This window comes from Zootoca vivipara, chromosome Z (assembly GCF_963506605.1).
Source record: "Zootoca vivipara chromosome Z, rZooViv1.1, whole genome shotgun sequence".
NCBI lineage: Eukaryota > Metazoa > Chordata > Lepidosauria > Squamata > Lacertidae > Zootoca > Zootoca vivipara.
The window spans coordinates 26,208,737-26,225,138 of NC_083294.1; the positions used below are offsets into that span (position 1 = coordinate 26,208,737).

The 16,402-nt window shown below is 44.7% G+C and overlaps 1 protein-coding gene across 3 annotated transcripts in view; it reads left to right on the forward strand.

Annotated features, from left to right (window-relative positions):
• The window catches only part of TENM1 (teneurin transmembrane protein 1), a 375,340-nt gene that overhangs the window by 124,509 nt on the left and 234,429 nt on the right, over positions 1-16,402 (forward strand). For all 3 annotated transcript variants that reach the window (XM_060270164.1, XM_060270166.1, XM_060270165.1), the window contains exon 3: positions 7,160-7,420. In XM_060270164.1, coding sequence (XP_060126147.1) covers positions 7,160-7,420 — 261 coding nt within the window. The remainder of the gene's footprint in view (positions 1-7,159; positions 7,421-16,402) is intronic.

Consider the following 16,402-nt stretch of genomic DNA (forward strand, 5'->3'; position numbering starts at 1 on the left):
TGGCAAGCTTTGAAAAGGGTCAAGGGTGGAGAAAGCCCTCGAACCAAGTTACGTGAAAGGGCAGCAGGAGTTAGGGAGCTGCAAGGAGGCTCTCCAGGCTGGACTCCTTTTCTTAAGCAAGGCTGTCAGGTGTGGAAGCTTGAAGGGAGAATGTATGGGGGGGTGGGGAGTTAGAGGAGCCTGTAGGTCAGTGTGATTATAGTGCAGATGATGAGGAGCAGCACGGCAACCCTGGATGCTGCGGCTAGGATAGGGGCTGCTGCAAGAAGGCCGTGCTCAACATGAAGCTCGCCAGCAGCATCCAAGAAGCAGCACTCAGGAGCAGCAACTTGGAGCTGGGGCCTCCCTCTGCCTCACGGCTTGGGAAGTCCCTGCCAATGCCGCTGCAGCCCTCACAGCAGCGGCAGCAAGGCATAGCAGAGCTGCCACTGATGCTGTTTTTGCCGGTGCCTCCTCCTGCGGAGAGATTCAGCCTGCACTTTCCTCACCATGTGGGCAGCTTTGCAGCCAGTTTGAGGGCACTAGGGAGGGATGCAACTGCACTCATTTTCTCCCTTGGAACAAAAGGGAGAAAACCCAGACATTTTTGCAGATTCTAAAAATCCTCCCAGACAGAAATTTTACCCCTGAAAAAGAGGACAGATCCATGAAAATCCGGACATATGGCGACCGTAATTGAGCATAGGTCTGTGGCAAAACTCCTTGTACTGTGGTATCCAAGCAGCACCCAACAACCAGCTGGCTGCCAGGCACTTTGGAAGTTGTATGTAAGGGACTTCTGACCTACCAGGCCAAAAGACTCCATCATCCCTTGTATGTAGCAAATTCTGAAGAACAACGTATACCAACACTACGCAGAAACATCCCACCCACCCACCCACCCCAATATCAGAAATCAGACCCTATGATTTTGTTGCTCAAATCTGCAGACTGCATTTCTTCATCGCTAGTTGTGGAATGTTTCTTTTGCAAAGTTTCCTCCAACACTCTTCAGCACTCTACTCTCACCCCCTTCCTTTGTTAAACGTGCTTCCTTTTCTTCTTTTAAATGGCAAAAACTCCATTATGTGCAGAGTTAAATGTTAGAATAAATTAAATGCCCAGGAGTATAGAAATGCAAAACAGAGGGCTTGCTGCTGCAAAATCAGATAGTAAAAGGGGGGGAAAGAAGTATAGTTTCTGTAGGCAACTCATTTCACCATTCGTTAATTGGGCACCACATTTTAGATTCAGAAATTATTGAATACAATATTTTGCAATTTGCTTTCCTACAACACACACACACACACACACACACACACACACACACACACACACACACCTTTTATCTCATTGTGGTTATACCGGTATATATTTTCTCCACACTGGAGCAGACTCAGTTCAGTGTTTTCTGTCTTTGTCTGAGCTCTGTATTGTTTTTAACAGCTGTGCTGATTTTGAAATTTTAAAGTCCTGGACGAGGTTGTACTCCTAGCAGGTCCGTAGCTTGGGGGGTGGTCCCAGATTCAGCACTATCTCTAGAGGCTCTGGTAGGCTTGGTGACTAGGAATGCCCCTTTCCATCTGCAATTGGTTTGCCAGCTATGGCCACTTTCGGACAGAAATTACTTGGCCACTCCTACTTCCAGATGTGATTATTGCAATGCACTCTGCCTGGAGATGCCTTTGAAGACGACTCAGAAACTTCAGTTGGTCCAAAATGCAGTGGACCCCAGATTACTGCCTGGGACTCCCTTTAGACCACATATAACTCCTGTTTTTAGAACAGCTGTATTGGTGACCGATTCATTTACAGTGGTGCCTCGCAAGACAAATTTAATTCGTCCCGCAAGTCGCTTCGTATAGCGAAAAATTCGTTTTGCGAAGCGGCTCCCATAGGAACACATTGAAGTGTGGTTTCCCATAGGGTGACTCGCAAGACGAATAAAAAAAAATTCATCTTGCGAGGCACCCTATGGGACGAAAAAATTGTCTTGCGAAGCGTGCCATAGGAAACTTCGTCTTGCGAGTCTCCATTGAAATCGCAAAATGCATTCGCCTTGTGAAGTATTTGTCTAGTGAGGTACCACTGTATTTCATTTCATAAAATTTATATGCCACTAGAATGTAAAAAAAGAAAACCTCAAAGCAGTTTACAAAACAATAACACCAAGAAAAATTCAATGCAAAACAAATGTTAAAAAACTAAAGCAGATTAAGATTCACATCAACTTTCTAAGCATCTGGGTTGGTTTGTAAACACACCAGTGTTTATAGCCTCAAAGACTGGCTCCTTCCCTACAGACTTTCTTGATCTTAATCGCAGAATTAGATTGTCTTCAATGGATGGTGTGTGTGTTGTTCCAAAAGTTAAAACAAACCCCTTTCCTGGTCTCAACTGCCACATGCGATATTTTGTTCTAAGGCCAAACGAACGTCCAAGTAGAAGTAGCCGTGGTAGTGATAAGTTTTGCCACAGGATTCTGCTCTGAACTTGCTTCCCTGTACTCTAAATCAGGCCCATTCCTGAATTCCACTTGAAGTGTCAAAAAGAGGTGGGGGAAATGTCTCCCTCGCGTCTGCTCCGTTCGTCCTGTGGCAGCTATTGCAGAAGCAGCTTGAAGCAGCAATTACATAGACTAAAACGCAAATTAGATCTGTCACTCCATAGACAAGTTCTCCCCAAGGGCCTTAAGATTAATACGGGTGGGTGGGTGGAAGACGCAAAGGAAGCAAAATACTAAACAAAATAAATGCGGTTTCCCTTCTCTGTCTTTGAGGTTGCTTGAGCTTGACTTCGATGTGTTGCCCCAAGGCATGAATTCTAAAGGTGGGGCCACATGGCTAGAAGCCCTGCGCTCATCTCCAGGGATGTAGCTGTGGAATTTGAGAGCAAACATTTCTAGCTGCCATCAGCCAATTGTTGGGATTAAAGGAGATCTTCTTGTTGCTCTGTGGTGGTGCTTTTGTGGGGGGAGGGAGGTGTCTTCGTTGGTTAGTTTTGCTTCATATTGGAGGATTTCATCCTACTCAACCCCAAATTTATTCATTTAGTAATCAGGAAAGTCAATGATTAAGGGGGAGATTTAAAATCCTGCCACTCTAGTTACTACAATCTAGGAACACTACTGCATTTTTCTCCTTTCAGGGCCAGGGATTAGGAGCCAGTCTGGTGTAGTGGTTAGAGTGTTGGGCTAGGAACTGGGAGACCAGAGTTCCAATCCCTACAAAAATAGCAATAAAATCCTAATTCCGTCAGATGTAATATTTATTTCTAACTGACACACAGGAACCAGGTGATTGGAATTTTTAGCATTGCCGTGAGTGGCTTTGGACATAGGTTTCATCAATCCTTGTAATAGCAGTAATAGCTCCATGGAAAATTCCAACAGGGTTGTAGCCATGAGGGCCACTGAGAGATCAGAAAGGAGGTGTTGGCATGCTCAGTGGACATGAAATGCTGAGCATCCATTGGAAAAGAAAAGAAAAAAGATTGAGAACTTGGGGAGAGGGAGTGGAATGGTTTGTTAGAAGAGGGCGAGGATGGGCACCTGGACCTTTGGAGAGGAGCACTACTATGAGGAGGCAGTGGCAGCTGGTGCTCACTGACACTAGTAGGGCTGAAGGCAGAGAGGTTAGCCATAGGTGGAGCCGGAGCCAATGGCAAGCAGAGCCAACTAATTACAGCTTTGTTCCCATCCTCCTCCCTGCTAAGGCAACACTGAGATGAAGGGCGAGGAAGATAACAGGCAGTTTGGCCTGCTGGGTTGGTTGGTTGGTTGGTTGTAAGACAGGTGTACAGGTGGGAGCTTCACCCTGGTGGACCAGCCTCCATTGCTATAAGTGGGCAGTCATTGCACCATTTTGTTGTCAAGGGAAGTCCCCCCCCCTCTCTCAGAATCACACACAGACACTTAATTGGTTACTACATTCCCCTGGGGGTGGGGAAACTCCTTCCATCTAAACTCCACATTCCCTTGTGGGCAGTCTTCCAGGGGCCACCTGTGAGTGGTAGATAGGGATGAGAGAAATAATAATAATAATAATAATAATAATAATAATAATAATAATAATAAGTTATTATTTATACCCCGCCCATCTGGCCGGGTTCCCCCAGCCACTCTGGGCGGCTTCCAACAAAACATTAAAATACAGAAATCCATCAAACATTAAAAGCTTCCCTAAAAAGGGCCGCCTTGAGATGCCTTCTAAAGGTCTGGTAATTGTTGTTCTCTTTGACCTCTGGTGGGAGGGCATTCCACAGGGTGGGTGCCACTACCGAGAAGGCCCTCTGCCTTGTTCCCTGTAACTTGGCTTCTTGTAGTGAGGGAACCACCAGAAGGCCCTCAGCACTGGACCTCAGTGTCTGGGCAGAACGATGAGGGTGGAGACGCTCCTTCAGTTAGCATTTAAAGCTGAATCTATGGAACTTGCACTTTCTGAAACAGTATGAGAACCGATACACAGCCATCCTTCAAAATTCACACTTCTCCAGATTTTGTGATGTGGTTCTCTAATAAAAGAATAAAAGAATGTTTACGAAGGTAAACAAAGAGATAAACAACTATATTACTTTCCAAAGACATCTGAAGGCAGCTTTTAATGTCTGACATTTCATTGTGTTTTTATATTTTGTTGGAAGCTGCCTATAGTGGCTGGGACAACTGAGTCAGATGGCTGGCGTATTATTATTATTATTATTATTATTATTATTATTATTATTATCATCATCATCATCATCATCATCATCATCATCACCATCATCAATAAAAATGCATATGTTAGGGGTGGATGAGCATACAGGGGACTTGCTTTACAATAATGTTCATAGTAACCAAAGCTGAAAGAAAAATAATTGCAATTTGCATTAAAATGCTAATAAGTTTTCATGATGAATAATAATAATAATACAGTTGTACCTTGGTAGTCAAATGCCTTAGTTGTCAAATCGGTTCCTGAACGTCGCAAACCCAGCAGTGAGTGTTCTGGTTTGCAAACATTTTTTGGAAGCTGAACGTCCGACGCGGCTTCCGTGGCTTTCAATTGGAAAGCCAACCGGAAGCCGTGCCTTGGTTTTTGAACCATTTTGGGAGTCGAACAGACTCCCAGAAGAAATTAAATTTGAGAACCAAGTTACGACCATAATAATAATAATAATAATAATAATAATAATAATTCTTCACAAACTGATGTGGAAACATTGAGAACTGAATTTAAAATAGGGAAAATGAGAAATTGAGAAGATTGGAATTGAGACATGCTACCAACCGTTGTTCGGTCCCAGCTCCTGTCCACCTAGCAGTTCGAAAGCACATCAAGTGCAAGTTGATAAATAGGTACCGCTCTGGCGGGAAGGTAAACACCGTTTCCGTGCACTGCTCTGGTTCATCAGAAGCAGCTCAGTCATGCTGGCCACATGACCTGGAAGCTGTCTGCGGACAAATGCCAGCTCCCTCGGCCTATAGAGCGAGATGAGAGCTCAACCCCATAGTCGTCCGTGACTGGACCTAATGGTCAGGGGTACCTTTACCTTTAGCTTTAGCAACCCTAAATTGTAGGTAGGGCCAGATTTTTTTTATTTTTTATTTTTTAAAAAAGGTGGCACGATAAATGCAACTCTTATCATTGTATAGTAGACATTACAGCCACTGAAAATGTTTATACACCTGCATAGTGGTGCACCATCTGTTGCACTCCTCAGCTCTGCCAGACAGTACCTTTTAATCCATCCAACGATGGTACTGGTGGTGGCAGGAGTTGCCTAAGGGGCCCCCGCTTGTGTTGTCATAACCGCTAACCATAGAGACTACATTGCTGGCATGTAGTGTTCTCCATAAACATTCAGCACGTGTGCCTCCTCTGATGCCCAAGGCGGGCTGATGGATGTTTAACCAGATAAGGCTCCCACATTTGGCCAAGATGTTTGCTGGTATGGTACTTTTACATGCACCTCTTGGTAACAGCCATCAGGACTTCTCAGCCTGGTATTCCATCAGCAGTGTGAATATATAAGGGGCGTAGAGGTCACACATGTAGAATAGAATGTCCTTATTTTCATCTGAGGAATGTTGGAGGGTACTCATGCATATTTAGGCACGCACACACCCCTTTACCCAGACCACAAAGGAGCATTGTCACAGTTTAAAGACTCTTTCCAGCTAGGCATAGACATTGTGGAGCAGAGCTGGTGAGGAGTGTGGCTGGGGAAAAACTTGGGAGAGCCCGGAGAAAGATATAGAGGCCTGTAAGGCTGCATTCATTCCTGGAGCCTAAGGTTCCCTATCCTTGCAATGCATGTTCAGATGTCCCTGCTTATGTAGCCATGCTGTTCATCTGCACACATCTGCACTGTGGCTTTCCATCACATGAAAATGGTTCCCAACCTGCTGGCTTTATGTGTGTTTTGAAGAGAGCCTAAGAATATCATAAATCCACTTTGAGTTTTATCTCCTCCGGGGAATATGCAGTATTGTAGGTAACAAGGTTAGATGTGCAAAGCTAAAAACCACCATTTATGGCACTATAAGAGCTTCAAAGAAAATACATCCTGTGGGAATTGGAGCACTACAAAAGCATGCATATTTAAGGAAATACTCTGTGAATGCAATGCAAAGCGGTGGAAGGGAAAGGAAGTATCCTTTTTTTTCAGCTCACCCACAACAGTTTTGCTGTGTACCAGCAAAAGCCTTGTCTCCAAATATATTTACTGTGTCACATATGCCACCTTCAAAATTAAAATATCAATAGATGGCCACATTCTGCCTATTTTTTAAATGTGTTGTCAAATTAGCATTCATCAGACTTCCTGGGCTCGAGTCACCCTATAGCTCCTGCTACAACAAATAGATTTGATCCTGCCAGCAGGCTGCTGTCAACAGGAACATGCCTGGAAGTGGGTGAGCTTGAGTGAGCTGCCTGCAGCCCTTGTTCCTTGGACCCAGCTGGCAGAATATGCACAATTAGCTCTGGAGGAAGTTCTGGGGCTGGAAGACGGGAGGGACAAGGGAATAACGGGCCATAACACTTTAAGAAAAAAAGCTGGAGCCATGTAAGATGCTATGAGTGAATCTTTTGGAAAATAGGCAAAGTCTGAATGATCTCTCTCTCGCTCTCTCTCTCTCTCTGTGTGTGTGTAAATGCATTATTAAATCTGTTTCTTTGGTGTGTGTTTGTTTTTGCAGAGATGGAATTTCATGATACTCCACATATCTTGTGCACTGGCTACCAGCCAGACATGCATGCTGTCTCCCAGTGTGGCTATCCGATAGAGATGGGTTCTGATGTTGATACCGAGACAGAAGGAGGAGCCTCACCAGATCAGGCCTTGAGGATGTGGATGTCCGGGATGAAATCAGAGCACAGTTCGTGTTTATCGAGCCGTGCAAACTCAGCGCTATCCCTCACCGATACTGACCACGAAAGGAAGTCTGATGGGGAGAACGGTAATGAAGCAACCCGTTAAAAGCAGACATGGATTTATTTCCATGTGGGTGTGGGTGTGCATGTATGAGAGAGAAAGAGGTTCAGCTATGCCAATTTGTACTTAAGCAGAACAATCAATGAGGCAGCAGTCGGGTAAACAAAATGTAGGAAATGTATACACTTGAGTATGTATGCTTTCATGAGCATCCAAGGTGATTTTGTAAATAATAATAATAATCAAATTTTCATACATTGTGGAAATTTACTTTATTATTTATCAGATAATTTATACTCTCGTTTTAAAAAAATCCAAAGGGCAGGCTGAGGAACAACATAGTAAGAGCCATCGATGATGTTTGTTTTAAAAAGACTGAAAGGGGGAAAGCAGCGTTAAATATAAAACAACTAGTATCTTGAAGCCCGTTAAATTAACGGGTGCTAGAACATGCAATTCCCCCCACCCATTCCCCCCTCTCTCCCCCTCCCTTCTTTTCTCCACCCACACGTGCCGGGACTCTCCTGGGCTGCCACCGGCGCTGCTCCTCTGTCGCTGCTCCGCCTCCTCTTCCTCCGCTGCTGCGGTCCATGCCTAGGCAGGGGAGGGGGGAAGGTAGGGGCGGCCAGGGCCCTCTTTCCTTCCTGCCCTCCCCCTGGGCTCGAGCCTGCTTTTGCGAAGGGTTAGCGGGGAAGAATGAGCAGCATCCCTCCGCTGCCACCGGCTTCTTGCTGAACGCAGCGGAGGCACGGGGTAGCAGAGGAGATGCTTCATGGAGCAGGGAAAGAGGGGCGGGTGGCGGGCGGCTGCCACCCGCCCCTCCTTCCCTGCTCCCTGTCAAACATCTCCTCCCCCCCCATGCGCTGTACCCGCTTCTGTCTGCCTCTGACCCTGCACCGCGAGGGAAACGGTAAGCAGAGGGGTGGGGAGAGAGAGAGAGCGTGACGCCCGCTTGCTGCTGGTCGTCGGGGGGGAGCGTAGGAGAGAAAAAAGGGGGGAAAGCAGCCTCCTTCTCCTCGCCTTTCCCAGCCCACCCAGAGCTGAGCCCGCCACACGCCAGGTGGGGGGAGGGGTTGGGATGCAGCGATGGGGTGGGGGTGGGGACACAAACACCCCGCCAGTGGCGGGGAACGCGCGCTCGCGTCTCAATACCTCACAGTCCCTTCCCCTCTTCCCCTCGCGCCATTAATCGGGAGGCGAGGCGCGGAACGGCAGTTTGGAGGGGAAGCCGTTGAGGGAGAGAGAACCGCATTCCGCCCCCCCCCCCGGCTCTGTGTGCGTCCAGTCTCTGCGTCCAATCCCTGTGTCCGTGGGGCACATGCTCAGTAGCGCGGAAAACGGGACACACGGAATCTGGATGCAGAGAAAACAGGGACTTTATTATATAGGATAACAACAAATTCAAACAAAGACACCGGAGAAAGGTGCCTTATTCCAGGACAGACTATTTACTTGCCTCCCTCAGTACCTAAAAGCGAGATCATCTGCCTTGTACGCAGAAGGTCCAAGATTCAATCCACAGACTCCCCAGGAGAGATTTGAACATATTTCCTTTCTGAAAGCTTGGAGAGCTGCTGCCCATCAGTGTAGACAATACTGAGCTCAATAGGCCAAAGATCTAACTCGCTATACATGAGCATCCTATAATAATAAACGAATAATAATTTTAATAAAGAGTCTTTGTGGGAAGGGGGTTATTGGTTTGCTGTTGTAGTAATTATTATGTATTTCGTGTTCTCATTTTGTATTTTTATGTTGTTAACTGCCCTGTGATCTTCGGATGAAGGGTGGTATACAAATGTTATATTAATAAACAAACAATATATGTATATACTGCCTGGCAGTATTTCTCCAGGATTGTAGACTGAGAAAGGTATTTCATATCGCAAGCTACTTTTGATTATTTGGAGATGCCTGGGATTGAACCTGGGACCTTCTGTGTGCAAAGTCAGGGGTTCATCCCCACCCCTGCCCCCAGACGCTGCTTATTCAAACAGACTAAAAGCCTGTGGAAACTTCCATCATCGGCTGATGGTGGAGCAGCTATGTTTTATTATTTATTTTATTTGAAGACGGGCATCACCAACTTGAAGGAAGGTGCCCAGGTGTACACAGATCCTTGTGATATCCTGGGCTCATTGGGGAGGAAGGGTGGGATAGATATCAAATAATGTTGCTGGCATCCGTCCATCTTGGGAAACAATGGAGGAGTGTGCCTTTCGAGGTAAAGTCAAACTGTTGGAAGGTTGTTACAGCACTTGCTGTGGCTGTAGATCAGGGGTCAGCAGACTTTTTCAGCAGGGGGCCAGTCCACTGTCCCTCCGACCTTGGGGGGGGGGGTTGGACTATATTTTTTGGGGGGGAATGAATGAATCCCTATGTCCCACAAATAACCCAGAGATGCATTTTAAATAAAAGGACACATTCTACTCATGTAAAAACATGCTGATTCCTGCAGGCCAGATTTAGAAGGCAATTGGGCTGGATCCGGCCCCCGGGCCTTAGTTTGCCTACCCAAGAACTTTTATTGAATTGTTTTATTTTCTTTGAACTGAGCTTGGGGGAAATAACTGTAACATATTTCTGAAGTAGTCAGTTAATATGATTGTATTGGCATAATATCATTTGCATCTGTTCAGCTTACCCATTAAGATGCAGGGATAGATAGAAATCACACATTCACACACTGATGAATAAAATATCAAAAGGGAAAACTCAACAGACTAACTAACTATGGAGTGTTGACACAAATAACATCTGAGCACAGGAGATGGTGCAGCTAAATGTAATCAGCCCTTGTGATGTCTTTGCTTTCCACAGTTCTACTTATACATTTTGACAGTTGGAGAACTCGGGTCAGATGTGAAGTCAGTAGCGTAATTTTAAATCTGTCCCACAGTTGTCCTTGTATGTTTTTCGTGTCAATGTCCCACAGGCATCCCAACTCACTAGTACATTTGGAAGTCTATATGATTGGGAAAATAACAAATCACTCACCCTTGATACTCCTTTTATCGTGGGGCAAGCACCCAACCCATCTTCAATGCTCACATCATATTCACAATTCATGACAGGGCATTTTGAGTTGATATCCCATGTTTTTGTGCCTGCATCATCAACATTCTTCAGACAAGATGTCTTGACCGTTTCAGCAACTAACACCTACTCCTTGGAATTCCCTCCCCTTGAATATTAGACAGGTGTCATCTCTGATATCTTCTCAGCACCGACTGAAAACCTTCCTCTTTCAACAAGTTGAGATATTTCCCTGTGTGCATATATACTGGAATCATTTTTATTTTATTTATGCTTGTTGTTTGCCGCCCTGGGCTCCTTTGGGAGAAAGGGTAGTACAGTGGTGCCTCGCTAGACGAATTTAATTCGTTCCACGGGTCTTTTCTTATAACGAAAAATTCGTCTAGTGAATCCCATAGAAATGCATTGAATTTTATTTATTTATTTATTTGCCCATAAGAATGCATTAATTGAATTTCAATGCATTCCTATGGGAAACCGCGATTCGCTAGACGAATTTTTCATAAAACGAATTCGTCTAGCGAGGCAACCTCCGCTCGAAAAATCCTTTCGTTAAGCGGAAAATTCGTTTAGCAGGGCATTCATTAAGCGAGGCACCACTGTATATAAATTTAATAAGCAACAGCAACAAAAGAATGGCCCACCCCTTTCTATGGAAGCTCGTAAGAGTTGCATGTAACTTAGATCTTCAAATGCAGGTACTGGGGGGGGGTGCAAGGAGCAGTTTATTAAGACATCCCAGATAATAACTCCTGGATGGCAGTTTATACATTCTGTGACATTCCAACTCATATTTGTGCAGTTTGCATCCTTTTGTCATATCTGCAGTTCTCTACAGAAGAAGGTTCCCCAATGGCTGCTTACTAAGACAGTCAAGGGACATCTGATGCTGATTTGTCAAAGTCTGTGTCCAAGGTCTAATTCCGTTGCCAAGGACTGAGAGGGTGTCACAGACGGAGAAGAAATTCAGTTCAGTTTGCATTTATAGGTAAATTGAGCTAATTCACACTTCCTGAAAAGCAAACCAAAACTCAGCTATCCTTTGAAATGTCACGCTTCTCTGAATTCTACTCAGCCTGTTTTTTGTGTGCAAAAAAAGCAAATAACAGGGTAAAGTATGCATACAATACTTATATTGGTTAATATAGCATCTACAGATACATTATATCGGGGGAAATTCTTCCAAAGATTTGTGTACTAGGAGAAATGCTGGCTAATTTTCTTGAGAATGCTTTTTTTAAAAAAAAAAAAATCTCAAGCTGATACGGAAATGTGGAGAACGGTCAGGTACTGGCTGATACCTGCTTGAGACCTTGGATACTGACTGCATGAGTTTGCACAAGAAGGAGAAACACTCCAACCTGTAATAAGGCAGCTTTCTTCTTTGTTCCTATTCCATCTCATTTCTGGAGGTGCATCATGATGCAGATATTCCCTTGTCTCAGAGTTGTAATCTGGATTGGGGGCAATTGTCAGACAGTCCAAGACACCTGTTTAAAATTCCTGTTTTCAATGTTAATGACAATGTATTACTACATTCTAGAATTAGAACTGAGCAAAATTTATCAGGTGATACTTTTTTCTGGTGAAAGTAATATTTTTCCTCTGCCCCTCTAGAAAAAAAAAAAGTCCACTGTCCTGATTTCCCCCCACTGTGTTTGTGTATATACGTATACATGTGTATGGTAGCTGCCATTTCCTATCCATTATGCCCTGGACTGGAACAAATCTGAGTCTGGGGAATTGTGGGAAATGGAGAATGGTGGCTAACATAGATGCTAATCTTGGCCTTTGTAGCACCTGCAGCAAAGCAGGAACTAAGGCAGGGAAGGGATGGGAGGGGCGGAGAGAGAGTAGGAAGCTATGCTACTGATAGTGTCAAGCCTCCAACCCCTTTGGGATAATTTCTCCTACCCCTCGAATCATTTGATGAGATGGTCCCTCCAAACATCTCTGACCACAAATAGGGTGGATCATTTTGAGCTGTCACATGTCTGCAGTTTTAGCTAAAATCTTCCACGTGGAGCAATTCCATGGTTAGAGCTGCATGGAGGAAATGAAGAAAAGAATGAGCTGACAAGGAATGAACAAGGGGAAGGTCAGTAGCTCGGCAAAAGAGCATCTGCTTTGTATGCAGAAGGTGCAATATTCAATTTCTTGCATCTCCAGGTACATCTGGGAATGACCCTGCCTGAAGCCCCTGAGGGCTGTTGTCAGTCGGGGTATGCATTGCTGAACTAGATGGCCCAAGGAACTATGTTCCTATGACCAAGCAGCTTCCTGGCAGTGATTTGCCGGAATGTGGAGCGGTGCATACTTTTAAATTAATCCAACCCCCAACCCCCCATGTATGTGTTACTTCCCATAAAGCCACTCAAAATGGTTTCACAATAAAATAAAAAAACCAACCATCAGCAATAAAAGCAGGTATGTAATTTAACCTATGACAACTGTAACAATTAGAAAACAACAACCATAAACAATAAACACAATCTATCAAGTAAACATAATGGATTATGTGTTAAGTAAACATAAACAAACTGAATTGAAGTTCCCATATGAAAGGCAAGATAAAGGGAAGTCTTCAGTAGAACCCAAATAAAGTCAGCACCGGTCTGATAAGTAACAGGAGAGAGTTTCAAAGGTTAAGTACCACTGCACAAAAGGGCAAATATCTACAGTGTATGAAACAGACCACCTGATGAGATACTGATTGCAGGAGGCCCTCCCCTGCAGAGCTCAGTAATCAGTTATGCATGTAAAGGGATCCTTCCAGCAGCACCTTAGAGACCAACTAAGTTTGTCATAGGTATGAGCTTTCGTGTGCATGCACACTTCTTCAGATATCGTATCTGAAGAAGTGTGTGTGCACACGAAAGCTCATACCTATGACAAACTTAGTATGTCTCTAAGGTGCTACTGGAAGGATTTTTTTATTTTGTTTTGACTGCGTCAGACCAACACGGCCACCTACCTATAGTATGTAAAGGGGTGGGAGGATCTTTTTGGTACTGTATCCTGGCCCCAAGCTGAACAGGGCTTTGTACACCAGTAAAAGCACCTCAAACTTGGTTCAGTGTGTGAACTGAACCATGTCATATTTGTGCACAAGTTGCCTCCAGTTGGACCCAAGGCAGAGCAAAGTATGTGGGTTAAAAAGGGGGGGAAGCGGGGGGGGGACCACTCTGCTAATAATGACCAGTTTCTCTGGAAATAGTTGCCCGATCCAGCTTTACTATAAATAGCTCTGTTCTAAGACATAAACAGTTGCTATATAATGCGTGAGCAAAAACCCCTTCAGCAGTAAAGCTCCAGGATGTCAATGCTAGCTGAATTATAGAAATTGGGGGTGGGGTGTGTGAAAGAGTGTTGCAAGGAGGCAAGATTGAGTTAGTGCCAGCACTCAACAATAGGAAGGAAAGCATATCTGTTTTTGCAACACATGCTTACATGGTTTTAATTCCTAAACTATTTCTTCCCTTATGCATAACACAAATGTTCCAGTGTAAAGAAATGCATTTGAAACACACACATCCCTATTCGCTTGCTTCCCACCCTCTCTCAGATGGGATTACAGTACCTTCATTTGAAGGAGGGGGGGGGATGTGCCCAACACAACCCGGTCGCTGTCACTGCTGTTTCCTGCAATGTTGGGGGCTGAATGTCTGCAGCAGGAAGCCTGCTCTATTTGAGTATACTCCCTACACAATGTAAAATTCTGATCTTCTTGTCTTCCATGACATTCAGCTCCCAACATTGCAGTGGATGGCTACAGGAATGGTAATGGAGAAGTAGGGATATGGCTGTGCCAATAGGCGCATCCATGCTTTGCCCCTTGCATATTAGCAATAGTGTCTATGAATAGGGTCCTACACTGAAAGAGAGGGGGGGGAAGCTAGACAGCCTGTTCTACTGTCAAACAACTCCTACTTTCAGCATTCATAATATTGTGATTTTATGTTGTAAAGTGTCCTGAAACCTGCAGCTGTAGGGCAGTATGCAGCTACTACGACTCCTAGTAGTAGTAGAAGCAAATTTGTTTGCACAAAACTTATGTGACTATAGCCACATCCACACCATACATTTAATGTGCTATTCTAACATACAGTGGTACCTCACAAGACGAAAATATTTCGTTCCGCAAGTTGTGCCGCCTTACAAAATTTTCCGTCTTGCGGAAACAAACGGCAGACGGCAAAAAAAAGCAGCAAAAAAAATCGTCTTGAGAGATGCGGCCATAGAAAGCTTCGTCTTGCGAGGCAACAAAGAATCACTAGACGCTTTCGTCTAGCGAGTTTTTCGTTGCGCGAGGCATTTGTCTTGCGAGGTACCACTGTACTTTAAGTGTATGTTCCAGATGTGTCCACTGTCTAACCACCACATAAGCTTTGTGTAAGCAAATCAGGATGAATGCTGAATAAACAAGTTGTTGTGAGGAGCCCTAAAGAATAGGAGAAAGTTTGTAGAAGTTGTTTGACAGTAGAAGAGGATGCCTCGTGGGTGGTGGGCTGCTTTTCACTGGAGGCATTTAAGGAGAAGCTGGACAGCCAGCCATCTACCAAGGAGGCTGTATTGGGTTGGACTAGGTATCTCAACTATATAATTGCATGATTCTAATTGAGCAGTGGAGAGCAAGAATGTCACTGAAGTTCCCCTTCTTCAAGCACTCTTTGCTACCTGTTTTCATCTGTTCCCCCCTGGTGTACACAAAAGGAAGGAAGGAAGGAAGGAAGGAAGGAAGGAAGGAAGGAAGGAAGGAAGGAAGGAAATGAAGTTCTGAACAAAGGAGGTTGTAGTTGTGGTTGAAGAAGTGCATGCAACTGATGAGGCAGAGAGCAGAACTGCTTGTAAGAAGTAGGGAGTTTAAAAAAGCATCGTTTTCCATAACAGCTTATATATGTCGCCTGCAGCACTGGTTCTGTTCCACTGCAGTTTACCTTTCATCAAAAACTACATTATTCATCTTGATGTCCATTGTGGCAAAATTAGGTGACCTGTTTAATTAATTATGTATATAAAGGTAAAGGGACCCCTGACCATTAGGTGCAGTCGTGACCGACTCTGGGGTTGCGCGCTCATCTCGCATTATTGGCCGAGGGAGCCGGCGTATAGCTTCCAGGTCATGTGGCCAGCATGACAAAGCCGCTTCTGGCAAACCAGAGCAGCACATGGAAACGCCGTTTACCTTCCCGCTGTAGCGGTTCCTATTTATCTACTTGCATTTTGATGTGCTTTCGAACAGCTAGGTTGGCAGGAGCTGGGACCAAGCAACGGGAGCTCACCCCGTCACAGGGATTCGAACCGCCGACCTTCTGATCAGCAAGCCCTAGGCTCAGTGGTTTAACCACAGCGCCACCTGGGTCCCTAATTATGTATATAATTATGTATATAACATAACTTAAATTGTCATTACATTGTTTCATCCCAAGGAAATGCAGTGCAAATGTGGGGCAGGGACATAATGGGGGGAATGCAATGCACATGGAAGGAAAGTAAACATATAGTTTGTGGACTGAAAGCAACAACAAACACAACAGCGAATACCGATCTGGATTGATTTCTGTTCTGGACGTGGGACGAATGAGTGAACACCGGCAATTTCTGCTCCCTTTCCTATTGTCCAACATCCCTAGTTGGAAGATGGGAGGTAGGAGGACCAAAATGATCAGAACGACAGTAGGGAATGCGGAAAATTGTGAGAGCAAATAAGAGCTCATATAAACATGCTCTTTTTCTCTCCCTCACAGCATTAATTTTTGCAGCTATAGTGGACAGTGCATCTAGAGGCAGTATTTTTAGTGACAGCACAGAAAGAGCAAGAGAGAGAGAGAGAGCAGCTGCATGAAAGATTAGAGGCGAGTCAGCATTTGGTGTTCTGCGATGCCTTGGCATTCTTCCTGAGCATGCAGAGTCTCCCTCCCTCCCCTTTGCCCCCCAAAAATTGCAGTGGCGGATAAAACAGTGATCATCG